At 39.5% G+C, this 17,962-nt stretch overlaps 1 protein-coding gene across 1 annotated transcript in view; it reads right to left on the bottom strand.

The window, feature by feature from the left end:
- C2H9orf85 (chromosome 2 C9orf85 homolog) overlaps positions 1-17,962 on the bottom strand; it is a 31,428-nt gene that overhangs the window by 10,320 nt on the left and 3,146 nt on the right. Inside the window, exon 2 of the mRNA XM_026675305.2 lies at positions 7,191-7,297. Coding sequence (XP_026531090.2) covers positions 7,191-7,297 — 107 coding nt within the window. The remainder of the gene's footprint in view (positions 1-7,190; positions 7,298-17,962) is intronic.

Here is a 17,962-nt window from a genome sequence, read left to right as displayed (position 1 = left end):
GCCAGTTGTAAGTGCAGTTAACACCTTGTTGAGCTCCCAAGTGGGACAGTGGTGAATTATAGGAGGCCGTAAGTTTGCAGCACCCTTAAGAAAGCTGCAGATATGTGGATGGTGCGCTATGGAACAAAGGTCACCCCAGGATATCATCGAGGCTAAGGCCACCACCTGTCTGCGTAAAGTATTTGGAAATAGGCCCTTGGTCAACCCCTCCTGTAAAAAGTCCAATAATTGTCCTATTGATGGGGCAGTTGGGTCAATCTTAGGCCCCTGGCACCAGCGACAGAAAGCGGACCACATGGCCTCGTATATATGATTTTTAGAGAACTGTCTGGATGCTTGTATGGTGGCAATGGCATCCTCTGAAATCTGTTGGGTCCTTAAACGGCTGAGCCATTGTGGGTCCGGGTGAAGTACCAGCCCTTGCGAGAGGGAAACCCTTGATGCTGGAATTATTTTCCAAGGTTGTTCTCTCGACAGGTCCTGTCAGTCCACGAACCACATTCACCTGGGCCAGTAAGGGGCGACCAATATCAGTTCCGCTCATTCCTCCAATAACTTCTGGATCATCCTGGGTATTACAGGGAGTGGAGGAAATGCATATAGAAGTCCGGGAGGCCACTGACATTGCAGGGCATTGACGGCCTCCCCCCCCCCCTGAGTTGGGTACTTTGAAATATACCGGGGCAATTGGGGGTTGCGGGGAGAGGCAAATAGATCTATCACCGGTTGCCCAAACCTCCGCACTGCTTCCTGGAAGAGAGATGGGTGTAGGCACCACTCTGCCTGATCTATCGAGGCTCTGCTGAGCCAGTCCGCTTGTGTGTTTAAGGCCCCTGCTATGTGTTCTGCCTTGAGCGAAAACAGATTGGCCTCGGCCCACTTGAACAACCTGGCCATCTCCAGCATCAGAAGTCTGGAGTGGGTACCCCCCTGTCTGTTTACGTGGGCCTTGGTTGTGATATTGTCTGTCAAGACCAGAACGTGGCGTGATTGGAAAAGGGGTAGAAAACTGTGTAATGCCAGCTGAACTGCTCGCAGTCCCAACAGGTTGATGCTTTGTGATTGTTCGGAAATAGTCCAAATTCCCTGTGCAGTGTGAGATTGGAAGTGAGCTCCCCATCCTACCAGGCTGGCGTCAGTTGTGATTGTTGCCCTGCAAGGTTCCTTGAAAGGACACCCCTTGTTTATTGTGTTTTCCGACCACCAGCGGAGCAATCGGAGAACAGTGTGCGGTACCTTTATCCAGACGTTGGAAGTGGCTCTTCTGGATCGCTGGAAAGGTAGCAGGAACCATTGCAGATCTCTAGAATGGAATCGAGCCCAAGGCACAATGGAAATACAAGAAATCAGTTTCCCTAACAGTTGAGACAGAACTGCCAGGGAAACCCTCTTTAAGGCTCTGATCTCTCTGGCCAAAGACTGGATACTATTCAATCTGTCCTGAGAGAGAAAAACCTTGCCCTCCACGGTATCTATCACTGCTCCTAAATGAACTAACCTAGTTGAGGGGATCAAATGGCTTTTATCCCAATTTATGGAAAAGCTGTGACCTTGAAGGATCTCCAGAGTAATCTTGGAATCCAAATTTGCTTGATGTCTGGAAGATGACAAAATTAAAATATCATCCAGATAACATTGTAAATGAATAGATTTAATCCTGAGGGAGGCAGTCAAAGCTGCTAGGACCTTGGTAAAAGTCCTAGGGGCTGAAGCCAGACTGAATGGTAGGGCGATATATTCGTAGTGCCGATCACTAGCAAAATCTAAGGTATTTGTAGTGAGCAGGTCTAATTGGTATATGTAGATAAGCCTCTGTCAGATCTATAAAGTTCAGGACATCGTTCTCTCTGATGCTGAGCAGAATGGACTGGAGAGTAGTCATTTTGAATTTTCGATAAACCAATGATCTGTTCAGACGTTTGAGGTCCAGAATTGCCCTCCAGCCCCCCGAACTCTTTGGGGCCACAAACAATAGAGAGTAACAGCCTTGACCCCGTTGTTCAGATGGGACCTCTCTAATGGCTCGAATATGCAGAAGATGATTGATAGCCTCCTGCATCAACGATCTCTTAATGGGGTCCGTGGACCTAGGGCTCCTAATGAAAAAGTTTGGAGGGGAGGATTGAAACTCTAGCGCCAAACCAAACCTAACAGAGTCCCTGACCCACGCATGAGAGGTGGAGCTGTCCCATTGATCAGCAAACAATTTTAGCCGCCCTCCAATGGGAGCTGCTGTCAAGGACTCACTTGGGGCAACGAAAAAATCGGCCTCCAGTACCTCTGGGGTTTCTTCTGTTTGGGCCTCCCCGCTGACCTCTGTCAGAAGATTCCGACCTATCCTGTCTAAAACTGGGTCTGTAGCCTGATGTTCTTTGTGATCTGGGAACGTATGGGCCTTGATAGTAGGTCCGAAAGGAACCCCTTTGAAACGACTGGGGCGTTCTGTTTTCAGACCTCCGAAAAAGAGGGGGAAGCACTTTTTTCTTGTTTCTATTCTCAATAAGCAGGGGCTCCAAGACACTGCCAAATAATTTATCCCCCAATATTGGGGCTGATGCCAGCTTGCATTTATGCTTGGTATCTGCCTGCCAATGTCTGAGCCATAGCAGTCTCCGTGCTGATATGTGAGATGCTATGGCTCTAGACGAGAATTTGACTGCATTAAATGTGGCGTCGGCGGAGAATTCTGCCGCTGCAATAATCTTAGCAATGTCCTGGTGGGCTCTGACATTTGACGCCGGCAATATATCCCTCAAGTGGAAGAGCCATCGTAGGGAGGACCATGTAAAAAAGGATGCAGCTGTAGCTGCCCTAATGGCCCAGGTGTCAGAAACATGCGCCCTACGGAGTGCCAACTCTGCTCTCTTTTCCTCTGGCCTCAGGGTTTCCTCAGCCTCGTTGGGAAAGGTTGAAGAAGAGGCCCGTGCCACAATGGGCTCATCCACCTCCGGCGTTTTGAGAAAATTTGAAAACTCTGGTGCCAAATTATAATATCGTTTATCGTACCCTGTTGGGGCTGGGTAGGATGCTGCTGATGCCCATTGATTTTGTACTAATTCAGCAAACATACAAGGGACAGGAATAGTTTCTGCCTCATTAGCCGGTTGTGAGAATATTAGATCCTCGGATTCGTCCTGAGACCCTGTTGACAATGGATGAGGGCTTGATGTGCCTAGTTTAGCGGTGTTCTTTGCTTTGAACAGTAAAGATTTAAAGAGGTGCGGACGAAAAAGGCCAGAAAAGGTAGGTTGGTCGGGAATGAGGCCTTCATCATCCGACATTCCTCGTTCTAGTGGGTCAGCCTCTGACAACCCCAAGTCCATCTGATGGATCGACCCCACCTCCATGGGAACATCCTGGTCATCTAATTCCACCTCCTCCCGAAGACCCTGGGCTGGTATGTTAGAAATATTGGGGAATACCTGAGTTTGATGTTGTCCCATATGTGCAAAGGATCGAACAGACAGGGATCCCACTTCCGAAGTAGCTGAAAAGTGTCTGGTCCGGATGGATTGCTGAACTCCAGCCGCAATACCCTTTTGTATGGCCATCTCCATCCATTGCCTCATTTCGATGGGAATAGTCTCAGGTAATCCCTCCTCCTGTCTTAAACCGGCGGCCGTAGGGGTGAAGGTTGCCTCTGGGATTTGCCGGGCAGTGCTCAATGGAAGAGATATGCCTATGGGAGGCTGTCCAGAAATAGCCTGTCTGGGCTGGGTGGATAAGTCCAAGGGCCCCAACAATGTACTTGGGTCCTGATCCGATTGTTGTGTCATAGCCATCTTGTCCGCCTCCCTGGCCCGTTTCTGCCACTGCCTTTCCAAGGCTTGGTGCCGTCTATGGGCATCCTTATCCGCCACCTTACAGGCCTTTTTGGGGCCCACTGACTTATCTTGGGACTTATTTGTCTTGGAGCGGAAGACGTTGTCACCGTCCACTGTGGAGACTGAATCTCGTGTCTCTAACTTTAATTTTTTTTAGTAATAATAATAATAATTTGTACTTGGGGTGGTGCCTACCTGTGGTTGAAAGTAGGGTGCTTCTCCAGGAGTGTAAGTCTATATATATATATATCTATATACAAACACACATATATATACATATGCCTATATCTATATGTAAGCCCGTATATATGGGAAACAGTATCTAAGGGTCCCCAGCAAGGGAAACCCCCCAAGCGCTCCAAGCAAGAAATATTCAAAATCCCTGGTCCCCAACGAGGGAAACCAGCTATACAGGTCCTAGATGGATCCTTTCCTGTCAAAAACGTCCCGCTGTTTGAAATGGCACTTGAGGCTTCACTCCAATGTAATGATCCAAAAGCAATTGCGAGAGGGGGAAATTTTTTTTCCTGTTTAAGGACTAGCCTGCTTATCCAACGCCAGCAGGCTAAGAGAGAAATTATCCCAAGAAAGTGGAGTGGGAAAGTACTTGCCCCGGTCCCCAAGAAAGGTCCCCAAGAAGGGAATGCTCTATGTAAGGGCAACTGAGAAACAATAGGCCCTCCACAGCTTCCTGAGCAGGCTAACTTGTGGCCTGGTGCTGGCTGTGCTGCTGCCTTGTGTGTGTGTGTGTGTGTGTGTGTGTGTGTGTGTGTGTGTGTGTGTGTATGTATGTATGTATGTATGTATGTATGTATCTTTGGTTATTCGGGTTTTCTCCCGCGTAAGATTGGAAGTATCTAGGCAACGTTTCGATGAAGTCTCATTCATCATCTTCAGGCTTGTGTCTTCGGCTCTGTGCTTCTCAGAGTGATGTGAGCTTGCAGCTGCTTCTTCCTTTTAACTGCTAGTGGGGGTGTGACTTGATTGGGTGGGGGCTTGGCTGTGTTCTGATTGGCTGGGGTGTGTTCTCATTGGTTGGGGTTTGGCTGTGTTCTGATTGGCTAGAGGTGTGTTCTGTTCAGGTGGGGGCTTGGTTGTGCTCAGGTTAGTCTTAGTTGCTGGGGGATTTGAGCTGGTGAGCTGTGACCTTGCTGTTTGGCTTCGAGTTCGTGGTCGTGCCACATCTTCATGGTGGGAGTCAGTTCACTTCATGTATGGCTCGGAGGGGTTTGAAGTGGGCAGTGATGCAGCTGCAGCTGCAGTGCGGCTTCTGGCCCGTGGTTGTGTCTCATCTTCTTTTCTTTTTTTTGTAAAAGTTTTATTGATTTTAACAACAAATAAAAACACATAAAACGGTTGTGTCTCATCTTCTGTGTGGGTGTGAGTCTGCTTTTTACGTGGAAGTGTGGTGGTGGAATCTTGTGTGGCCCTTGTGGGTCTGGTGTCATTCTTCATGTTAGGTACTCATCTGTTCATGAGGGCGGGTTTCCAAATGGCTGGTAGGCGGGAGGTGTCATCTCTTTTATTCATGCTGTGTGGGCGTTTTTCTATCTCTATGGCTTCTCTGTTCTGATCAAACTAATTCAAACCTTTAAATCCTGCCAAGGATAAGCTGCCTATCACACCAAAGGCTGAGCTAAAACTGGGGGACGCTAGAGAACAGCCAGGGAGGAGCAACAGCGTCCTAACAGTTAAGCCCAGCCTATCTAAGCACCTCCCACTCTCTGGATGCTCAGAGCAGCTCAATGGAGAAACTAGTAGCACCTAATCATACTTTATCATATAGATGATGTTTAAAGTAGCCAGTAATAGTCTTTTACCATATATTCAATGTGTGCATAAAAATATCTATCTACAATTAATCTTTTTTAGTTCTAAGTATTTTAAAAATCACCAATGATTTGATTTTAAAACACAGAGATGCACAAAATCAATGGTTAGGCCTTCAAATGAACTTGTATCTTTGCACATGTACAAACATCAATCATTTTATTAAATAAATTTCCTCATACACTAAAGTAATCTTTTATGGAATAAATCCAACTCAAAAAGCAAAGAATTTGGAAATTACTTCCAAATGTGGATTAGATTATGGATGTGGACTTCACAGTACCAGGGCATATTTGTTTTATATTCTAGTACATCTTTCATTAAACCTTTTGTCCATTTCTATGGCCATATTTACCATTTGATAGAAAATACTTAATTTTTCAAGTATCTATGAAACTAAAACTGTACACAGACAGATTTAAATAGTTAGTAACAGTTGCCAACCAGTCTCTTTTTTTTTTTAGCAACAACTATATCAGGCATATTCATAAACTGCCAGAGATGATCATAGAGCTTTTTTTTCTGCCCAGCAGATAATCCTATTCATAAGTGATTCTATGCCTTGACTGAATGTGAGGCCAATCTGTTTAAAGGCCTTGCCAAGCAGGAGGAACATGTATAGCAAATACAGGTAGTCCCTGTCTTGTCAGATTTCTTTTTTAGCTTGCCAAGAATCATTAATGCAACTCTGAGTAATTTTCACACTACTTTGTTGATAGCATGAAAAAAATATCCCTAATGAAGTGCAGACACTTCTTAAAGTTATGTTCTTCTTTGTTCTGTGTACAGGATTGAATTAAGACAACAATACTTGTTTTGAACACTTCCTTTCCACTGGAAAATAGAGACTTGAATAATACTGATAAGATACATTTTAAACAGAGTTAAGCTCAAAGGTTATTTACAATTCCTTTGCATGAATCACCGAGTGATTCACTTGGACAGAAATGCATGTTACAAAACCTAGATATGTTTTTTTAATTTAAAAAAAAAACACCTCCAAAATCTTAGAACAGACAAGGGTCATAGAAAAACTACCCTTAAAGGTGTGCAAAATTGCTTCCTTTGTTATCATGGAAAGGACTTATCACCTCCCACTCTTTTTGTGGTTAAAATCATAGTCTCCTGAGGCTGCTTCTCAACTGCCAGTAAAAAATGGAAGAACCACTGTTACTTGTTGATCAACTGTAGGCTTGAGGAAGTTGAAGCTGCATTTTCATACTTTTAACTATTTACCTACTTTAGGTTAAGGAAGTCTTGTATAGCTCTGGCTTAATTTCAGTTTTTAGTATGCAAGGAGTGTTTTATGCTAATCTTTCCTTAGTGTACCTTGTTATTTACTAATGAAGCTTCAGAAGTACATAACAATGCATATTTCTAGTATAGTTGACTCTTAAAGTATTTTTGCTCCCTTTAAAGGATGGTGTTTTTTTTTCTATACAGTCTGATCTACCCTCTCTTTGGCCACAATCGATTAAAAGTTTCCATATCTGCTGGACTGGCCAAATAGCTTCTAGTATATGACAATTTACTCACCATTTTTTAGCCTGTGTTAATGGCTTATACTTGTTGAATTTTACCCGCCATTCCAGGACCTCCTTACAATGTTGACAGAGCCCTTCATGGTGTTTTGCATTGATTTTCTATGAGAAAAAGTTGAAAAATCAGATTTATTGATATGCACTCATCCTTCAAATCAATAACAATTCCATTTTAGTTTGACTGTTTTTTTTTAATACTTAGTAAAAGTTTTCTACTACTAGACAAAACATGTATTTTCTATCCCACAGTTTTTGTTACAGCATATCAGTAGCCTGCCATTCCCATGAAGCCTTCTTGTTAGGCATTAACTCATGGAAAGGACAGGCACAAGGAATCATGTTTAAATTCACGGTTTGATTTTCCGGATTGTTTTGAGAAAGCTACCTAGTAAGATTTTAGGGCAAGAATTAATTTATTATTTGTCTTTATCATCTTTAGACAACGTCACAAGAAACAAATTCAGTTTTATGAGACTGTTAATAAAATAAAGTTACTCTGAAACTGAAGTTTCTCCTCTCCTCTCCCCCCTCCCCGGGCCTTTAAATTGTTTCTTCCAAAAGCAAGCCTGGATATAATTTATATATATCTCAAGTAATTCTGTGGATTGTAGCCAAAGGACTTGGTACTCCTGAGTCAGAATTTCTGAGTCAGATTTCTGAGTTTTAGTTAGATTTAAGCATTGTGTAATTCAGAACCTGGCAGTATTCTAATCTTAAAATCAAGAGCTTCATATAAAAGTGTAAGCTTTCAAAATTATCTTCAGTCAAGATTAACAGGTAATTTTTAAATTATAGATGCTGAATTTGTTAGTAACTACCATGTATTTATTCAATAGCAGTATGTTTACTACAACACTACTTCAAGAAATCATAAATCATCAAGCTGCCCTTGATGACCTAAACCATCACAAGTGGAACAAGCCACACGGAACAACACTCTTCCTCTTGATTTTTTTAATAGTACTATCTAATCAAACTTGTGAATCTATATCAAAAACATTCTTTTCAGAGCATTACGGCTTTCATTAAGATTTCTCTTTCATTTTTCCACTTTCACCATAGTTGTTCAAAAAATTTTTTTTCTTTTCTTTCAATTTTCCAGTCCTGGCTCCTGAAGACAACGTCAGTAATTCTGGTGATCAAGAATGTGTAATAAAAAAAATAATATTTTGAAATTAACCTGCTGATTTAGATATGATGTTAGACCGACAGCATGTTGTCTCCAAAGAAAAGCAGAGCTTTGCCCATCTTGGAGTCCAAGTGTCATCTCTACGATCAATACTACTTCTGAATTATTGAAACTTATAGCAATTAAGAATCTTCTGAGGATTGAAGCTCATCATATTTCAGACACAGAAATACACATTTTCTTCAATAGAAAATTAAAGGGTGGGATTGTCTGTGTTTAAAAATGTTCTCTTTTTGTGGGCAATCAAGCATACCTAAGTCTAATGCTGTATGCAAATGATAAAATAATATTATCCAATAGAGAGTGGCCCTTTTTCAGATGCTAAAGAACATTAGGGTCATTAGTACCAATAAACCCAACCCACCTAATAATCATTGTGCATCACACAAACTACCTAATCTGGTGCCCTTCAGATTCTTGGAACTGTAATTCCCAGCACGCTAGTCAGTATGGCTGAAGAAGCCACCTCAGAGCACTCACCCTTCTCTCTTGGCTCCAAATAACTTTCCCTTATTGTTTTGCAGGAAGATATCAGATCATCACTGTGGATCTCCATCAGGGAAGGGCAATCAGTAGCTGTTGAGCCATCTAGTCCATTCCTCTTAATTTAATGCAGTCCTTGGCCTAATCTCAAAAGCTTTCTGTAAGACATCAGCCCACTCTCTTCCATTTAAGCACGAAGAAGGCAATGAAAAGAAAGAAGTGTAGAAAATATATTACCCTCCACATAGCTCCCAACAGATTACCTGAAGAGAAATGTGTGTATATCCTTCCTGCTTTAACTTAAGAAAAAAAGTGAAGGCAGTGGCAGAAGTGACAAAAATTTCCATACATTAACCATTAAATTATATAAAGTGCTGAATGCACTTTGATAATGCTATTGCTAATTTGTTGGCAGACATTTACTCAAGCCTGAAGTAGGATTTACTCTACTTCACTCCTTGTTTTGAGAGCCAAAGAGAAAAAGCACAGAAGAAATACTTTCCAGTTCTCGGTTGATACAAAAAGCACAGAACAAATGCAAAGCATATTAACTTGGATTCAGGGATATACTTATTTTATGTATTTGTTACATTTATATATCTGCCATCTCACATATATAGGTCTGGGAAGCAGACACAACCACAATGTTCTTAAGAGAAAAGGGGCAAATTAAACTGCAGAACTGAAGAGGGCATCATCCTGTTGTTCAGCATCTCAATTGTCTGCTCTCCTTACAACCGCCCAGCCTATCGTATCAAGCTGTCCACCTTGCAGACAGATAAGCACTTCTTGTGAACTGAAACAAAAAAACTATCTCTTTTTTCATAATCTTTAAACCTTTGTCTACTCTGGGCCCAATAGCTCATTGCTGGGTAGCAGATAGCTTTATGTGGCAGAAATAATTGTTTAACACTATGGTTAGGAATATAACATCTGCTCTGATGCTTATGTAAAAAGAAAACTAAAGATGAAGTTTATTTAGAAAGAAGCATGATCACAGAAAAGCCCAAAGATCCAGTCTGGTGTAGTGGTTAAGAAACCAGGAGACAGTGAATTCTAGTTCTATCTTAGGCACAAAACCAGTAAGGTGATCTTAAGCCAGTTCCTAGGAAGAAAGCAATGGTAAGCCACTTGTGAAATCTTCCTAAGAAAACTGCAGGGCCAGTTTGTCCAGGCAGTTGGGAGGGTGGGAGGGAAGGAGAGAGGAAGGAAACCCTAAGTTCCTGAATTCTATTTACATCTAAGCCTTTGTCTCTCAGAATTGACAAGACTGAAATAAATTAAACATTGATAGCTTCCCATGTTATTTCAAATACATCATAAATATTCAGTGTTTAATCCTTTTTTGTGGGGGGAGGGCAAGCCAGTAAAATTTTAATGTTAATAAACTAATAATAAACTTTTAAATATTATATTATAATAATAAAATTATAATTAACTTATTATATAGATAATAAAGTTATCAATAGAACCTGCATGATATCTGTCAAACTTTTAAACAGCCTACATTAATTTGAGAGGTGCCCTAGAAAATTAAGGATGATTTATGAATCAAAAACAGCAAAACATTCAAAAATGCTAGATGGCCCTAACCACGAGATCCACTCATAATTACCACTCATTCAATACTGTCGTAAGTTTGAGCAGACATTGAATAAGGAGTCCCTAAATGTGGAACCAGGAAAAAACCCAGAAAAGGTAAAGGATGGAGCAATACAAAATTTACGTTGAACATATGAAAAAGATTTGGGGTTTTCAAAAAACTTCAATAATATTTATTCTCCACAGAGATATCCTTTCTATTTTCATTGAGTATATATTAAAAATTAAGAAATCAGATCACATCCAATCATGTTACTCCTGCCAAAATTATGTGTTTTGTGATTTTTAAAAAAACTAACCAAGAAAATGCACATTTGTCTTGACATCTGAGTTTCCAAAATATATTATATATCTACATATATTTTGATACAATAAATACTTTGGGATATTCACCATCAGGCTCTATAAATCATGTGCCAGTTTGTACCTATCATATTCTGTTGGGTGGAACATACCACTTTGCTTGAAATTAAGAATTGGCACCAGGGAGGGCCAGATTCAAGTCCATCCTCAGTCATGCAAGCTCACTAAGTGTCTGAGTCAATATTTCCCTCCTAGCTCCACCTACCACACCTGATTGTTGAGGAGTGGATAATGGGAGAAGGAAGGAGCACAATCTACACCAGGGCTGTCAAATTCCCGGCCCGTGGACCAGATGCGTCACGCTCTGGCCACGCCCATGCCCAGTTTAGTGAAGGGGGGAAAGGTTCTGATATGTCAGGTAATGCCACTGTGATGAAGTGAGTTTGATACCCCTGATCTACACCATCCTGAGCAAAGATAGCTATACAAATTTATTAAATTATTAAATCAAGTCTATGAATGATTTCACTGATTTCCCCACTAAATCTTTCAGGATGAAGTCACCTATCCCTAATTTATTTAAAGAAGGCTGCTAGGAAAGACATTTAAGACATTTGCAGCCTCCCCAGCTGGCTTCTGACAAGCAAAGACAATGGGGGAAGCCAGATTCGCTTAATGACCATGACTTATTTAACAACTACAGTGATTTGATTAACCATAGCAAAAGGTTGTAAAATTGGATGTGACTCACTTAACAATCATTTTGGAAATTTCATTTTGGACTCAATTATGATCATAAGTTGAGACTTCAGGTATTCAATTGGTTTTATACATACACACTTGATTTTCACACTCAAATGAATCATTACTACATGTGTTGACTTCATCTTTCCATTACTGTGTCTATTCTCCTTTCTAAAATGTCCAGATTTTAATATTCATGGGATGGAGAATGATAACTGTTTCCATTCTAATGGCAGAAGCTACGGGATAAATTTACTGGGTTTTACCTCATCTCTCTGATTTTAACAGCTAAGAAATTTGATGAAAATATACGGATATTAAGGTCATATTATCAAGGTGAGCAAAGATAATCAGTGATACATAAGGCTACAATAATATACCATCCACAATACTGCAAGACATTGTAAAGATCAGAATAAGATAATACAGATTTTTCCATCTAAGGTAAAAAAGCCCTAACAATTTTTTTAAAAACCCTGTACCAGCCATTATTACTCTTTTTGACCTTGAAACATTCCATATAGGACAACAAAGAAAAAGAAGTAAGAAGATGGATAAGAGAGTTGCTGTAAAAACTGTATATCCTCCAAGTTTAGGATTCTCTGTGGGATCCTTGGTGCTCTTTGAGCTTGGCAACATCAGTACTAGTACTTATTGTACCCTATGACTATTATTAAGTGTTGTACTTTATGATCTTGACTCTTGATGAATGTATCTTTTCTTTTTATGTACACTGAGAGCATTTGCACCAAGACAAATTCCTTGTGTGTCCAATCACACTTGGCCAATAAAGAATTCTATTCTATTCTATTCTATTCTATTCCTATTCCTATTCCTATTTCTATTCTGATGTTCTCTAGTTTGTAATGAAACATCTGCAAGCAAGCTCAGAATGCACCAAGGACCCCACAGTTCAATCCTGAGCTACAATTTTTCTCTTTTAAAGTTCTCTATCACGCTCACAATACAAAATGAGATCAACGTCCCTCCTCCACCTCCCCAAAATTCCAAATAAGGAGCAAGAGAAATGTGGTAACTTCAGACCTGACAAAACTTCGGTAAGATTGAAAAAGCAAGAATTATACAAGGTTCAATAAAATATCTTTAATATCAGCTTTTGAACCTTCATTTACAGAGGATTCATTTACGGTGAATGTCTTTAAAGGGTCAATTTCCCAAGTCTCTAATCACCTAGGCCGAGCTACTGGTTGCAATATATGCTACCAATGGATCTGCTTAAGAGTGGTAATATCTGCTCTCTTCCTTCCTTTGCTTTTCCAGCCTCTCTCCTCAACTACTCACCTATATTCACCCCGACAAAAGGATTAAGGTTGTTCTATTAATTACAACATCTTTATGTTGCCCTTTGAAAAATAACCCTTTGCCTCTATGTGTGCTTTTTCCTGTCTGGGCATATATGTACATAAAAGAAGAGTACATATAAAATAGGATAGGAAGGAAGGAAGATCTCAGGCAGATACATATGCAAAGGAGATGCCATGATTTGACTGATACTCCAAAGGGAAAAAAAAATCTATATCAGAAATTATTATGATTTTCTATGAAGCCACAAGAAAATTCCTATATTTTTTCTAAAAGTCAAGAATAGTGTAAGAAGTTAACATATCTGCATCAGGCTATTTTCTTCTTTTTTTGGTAAAAGTTTTATTTGGGTTTTCACAAAACATAATACAAATAAAATATCTTTTTTGAGAGCAGCATGATTCCAGGTTATCGCATCTCCATACAGACATTATCTCAGTTACATATTCATCTTTGTATTCAGTTTCATATCTTGTCACTATTTGATCAATTTCTCAATAATTTTTCCCTTCCCTTACTTTCCGCAACCTTATTTATGATTATCTCATTCCTTTCTTATTCAATTACATATCTTTTCTAAATTTCTATATCTAGTCATTATATTTGTACTGTTGTCTGTCCTGTTTACAATTTCATACATTCTTTTTCCATCATCATCCCAAAAGGGAAAAGAAAAAAAACAATTCCCTCCCCTTCCAGGCATTGAAAAGCAAGGTTTCCCCTATGATTACCAAGTAGAGTGTGTCACCTTTATATCTTATAATTGTTATCCTTTCAAATCTCATTAAACATTTAATTTATACCTTATACAATTATAACATTCAGTTTCTAATATCTATATTATATCATATAACTCTTTATCAACCGAATTCCGCTTGGTACTTTCCCTTAAAAATACACACTAAATTCTAAAAAAAGAAAAATTATATAACAATAATGAATAAAATGGTTATTCTATTCAAATTCATCCTGACAACTGATATTGATTCCATTATAAATCTTTTACATTTCTTTTCAATTGTATTTTATAAATCATTCAAAACAATTAAAGTATTTTCATTCCTTCCTCTTATTCCCTTCTTTTACTTTTATTCCCTTTCTCTCTTTATTTCATTTAATTATTAGCAAGCATTCCATTACATAACAATACCAGTTTTGTCTTTCACTTTAATCACCTATGTTTCATATTTTCTAGCTCGTTACTATTTCCAATATAACACTATCTCTTGTACCCTTGTAGAATCCTCTCTTTTAATTTATATTTTAACCATTATCTTTATGTCTTTTAAATAGGCTAATACCTTTAATCCTTGTACGCTTCCCATTTCTTTATTTCCTGTTTCTGTCCCTTATAGCTTCTTTTCCTTTTTATCTTTCCCCTCTTTTTCTCACCACCCTTTTTGTCCCCCCCTCTCTCTGATTCTCCCCTCTGTAATCCTCTCTTCTGCTTCTTCCTAATGTTATATTTACTTTTCAGACTATTCTTTTTTTTAGTTGTTTCCTCTGATCTTGAATTTTTAACTGCCTTCCCCCTTTTTCCATTTTACCCCACATTGAATTGTTTGATCGTTAAAGATGGCTTCTTCTTTGTCCAGCCCTTTTTGTTCTTCAAGCACTTCTTGTTTTTCATAGTTCAAAATCTCCATTTCTAAGAATTGAAGTGTGAAGCCAAAGAATCCCCCTCCCTCTTGCAACTCATCTTTCATTTTTTTAAGTTCCATTTTTAATTGCTCAAGGAGTACTGCCATTTTAAGCACTTTTAAACAACCACCCGATTAATTTTAATTCAAACCACTAAAAATCCAACACCCAAAGTTCCAAAAATCACCAAATAATCCAAAACTATTTCTTCTTGCTTCTTTTTTTCCCTTTCCCTTTCCGGGGGCTCCGTTATCTTGTAAAAAAGGTTCAGTTACAATATATCCTTTGGAAGTCTTGTTAAAATTTCACAGTAAATTCTTTTTATTTCCAGGTGGCACTCTATGTTGTTTCCAAGTCCACCCTTTCTTTTTTCCTCCACTTTCCTCCTTTTGAAGGCTTTAGAATACCCAGAAAGTCTTTATTTTCCCTTTGAGACTTTAATTTCAGCTTAAAATTGCCTGTTAGCGTCAAAGTAAATTAACACAAATGTATTACTTAAATCTCTTCTTTTTAGTATTCAAAGCCAATTGCAAGTGTCCATGTGAGAAAGAAACAAAATCTTTTTTTCCTTTTCCCTCTCTTCTCCGCCGCTTTACAAATCTTCTTTTAGGAATAACACTCTTAATAATTTTAGTTCAGGGTACCTTGCATAGATGTTATCTCTGCTTAGCCTGGTCTGTCAAGCTCTCCCCTTTGTCTTCCCTCCTGCTCAAACTTGTCCAAACTTGTTCCCCTTTGTGAGGTGGCCATTTCTGACCACTGCTGCAACCGCCTTCGGGAAAGGGAATAATGGCCAGCCGAGGAGGAGAGATGTGGCTCCCCTCGACTCAGCTGGCAGTCTCCCCCCTCTTTGCTACATCTATGGGGTGGCTTCAGCCCCGAATCCAAAGGATCGGGGCGCTCCAGCAGCAAGCATGGATTGAAACCGCACACGATTGCGGATTTCAGTCTGTCGCCGAAGAAGCCCAAACCGGAAGTCTGCATAAGGCTATTTTCAAAACATCTGACTATCACATGAGAATCCAACAGAAGTCATACTCCAGTTCCTTAGTAGGACAGAAAGGATAATATCCAAGTCATGTTTCTATTTATGAAAGTAATTTCTCCAATGGAATTTGAAGAAGCAAGCATTTCTTTCTCCAAGTAGTTTCCCATTCATTCGCAAAATATATTCTGTAGTGTTACCATGTTTCAAAGCAGACCTAAGGGGATGTAGAAATAAGGGACATAAAGACCCTCTGGGAAAGGAAATCAACTAATATGATATCAAGTTTCACCTAAACTCCAGTTTAAGATACATGAGACAGGAATTCAAGATAGTATTCCAGATTATGTATACTATAGTCTAAATACTTACTTGTATTATTACCAGTTGGGTCTGATCTAGTTTGGACTGGTAACACTAAGCAGGCATGAAAATTTTTTCTACACAAATGCATCCATAGTATCAGATCAATATCTTACTATTCTCCTACTCTGTTCCCTGTACAGTAGCCCTTAAGAGTAAAAGTGACACAAATTTGGGCTGAGTTGAAATGGTTTAACCACTAAAATATGCAAACATATGGAGAAACAGAATAATTAAGAACTTAAATAATCACACATCAGTTTGTGTTTCTAACACTGTATCATTTAGTACACACCAGTTTTGAACAACAGATGGTCAGGAATTTTTACAAGATAGCCATAATTCTTGGTAAGCCATGCCCTTCTTGAACTATTATTTGCAACTATTTGCCACAGAAAAAAACCCACTGCAAATACATGAGGAAAAATGTGTGAATTCTATCATTAGGAAGGTGAAAGAATAGAAAATTTAAAAGTAAGCATTATAGCAGGGCATGGTTGTGCCATATCATTGACTCATAGGAGGAAACTGAAATTTAAATAGGCCAACTGTGGCATATAAAGTATATTTCACAATGACTCTCCTCTTTATCTTTTAAAATGTTTGTTCCGTATCAGTGACTACATTTTCTTTGAGATTTCTAGATAGGTTTCAATGCCTTTTTATAATTATACAACGTAAAAACAATACAAACATTTCCTTTAAATGCTTCCAGTGCACAAATCAATTGTTTTTTTAAGGACTGAAGATCCAATGCAATAAAGCTGAATGAAGAATTATTTATACATTAGCCTACAGCTATCTTTGAATTGTGCTTAGGTATACATTTGTTCTTTAATTAAACTACCTATTTTATTTGCCATAGGTTATGACGCTCCACCTTTGTTACTTGTTAAACACAAAGCTAAAACTGGCTCTTCCAGTATTAGTACTGTTTAGGAGTATGAGCAAGCTGGACTATTGTTTCCAGTGCACAAATATTTGTTTCTCTAAAGTGCAGCGATCATGCCATTTGTATGCAGTAGTGGACAATGATTGAATAATAAACAGAAAAAACACAATATTATTGGCTACTATATTATTGCTCAAATAAAGCATTTTTGGAAAAAGGGACAGAAGATCTTTTAATGGACTTTAACTTTCAAGATCAGCAAATTACATGCAAGTGGGCATCAATAACGTAACACCTATATTCTTCTATCATTTGCAGAATGTAATACAGCTTTATAAATTATACAAAATGAAAATACAATAACATATTTGCTATTTTAGTATAAATAGATGACTTCAGAATCATCCAAGGAAGCTAAATGATGTCAGATGCAGGATAAATAAACATATAATTCTGACATCACACAATTGAAACTGCCTATCAGGAAATACAGCAGCTTTAAAATGATTAGACTGACTCATCAAAGTTTACAGAAATAATCTTTACTGCTTCCAAAATCAAAAGCATGTGGTATATTCTAGTTATTATGGATCAGCAGCAGATGGTTCTTGAACTCATAACTTGTTTTCAGACTTCCTATAGCCGTGGTGGCGAACCTATGGCACACTTGCCACAGGTGGCACACAGAGCCATTTGTGCAGGCACATGAGCTCCAGCCAAACTTACCTGCACTGCACATGCGTGTACCTCCCAGCTGATTTTCGGCCAGTCTGAGGTCTTTTTCGTGCTCCCGGGGGCTCAAGGGAAGCCTCTGCAGCCTCTGGAGGCCAAAAAATGGGCCTTCCGGAAATACTGGAAGTGCCAAAACCAGAAGTGCCGAAACGGGCCCATTTTTCGGCCTCCAAAGGCTGCAGAGGCTTCCCTGGAGCCCCCGGGAGGGCGAAAACAGCCTCAAATGGGCCGAAAATCAGCTGGGAGGCATGCATATGTGCAGTCCAGGTCAGGGGGAGTTGCACAGGCATACACAGGGGTGCATTGCATTGTGGGTGCGTGTGGCACACCACAACAATAAGATTCGCCATCACTGTCCTATAGCAAGGGTCTTCAAACTTGGCAAGTTTAAGACTTGTGGACTTCAACTCCCAGAATTCCTGAGCTAACATGACTGGAGGAGGAATTCTGGGAATTGAAGTCCACAAGTCTTAAAGCTGTCAAGTTTGAAGACCCCTGTCCTATAGGCAT

Source organism: Notechis scutatus, chromosome 2 (assembly GCF_049901735.1).
Source record: "Notechis scutatus isolate UNSWTSFEM ecotype Mainland chromosome 2, rNotScu1.2, whole genome shotgun sequence".
Classification (NCBI taxonomy): domain Eukaryota; kingdom Metazoa; phylum Chordata; class Lepidosauria; order Squamata; family Elapidae; genus Notechis; species Notechis scutatus.
Note: the sequence above shows the minus strand (reverse complement) of the source record. Positions and strands in the feature narration are given on the sequence as shown.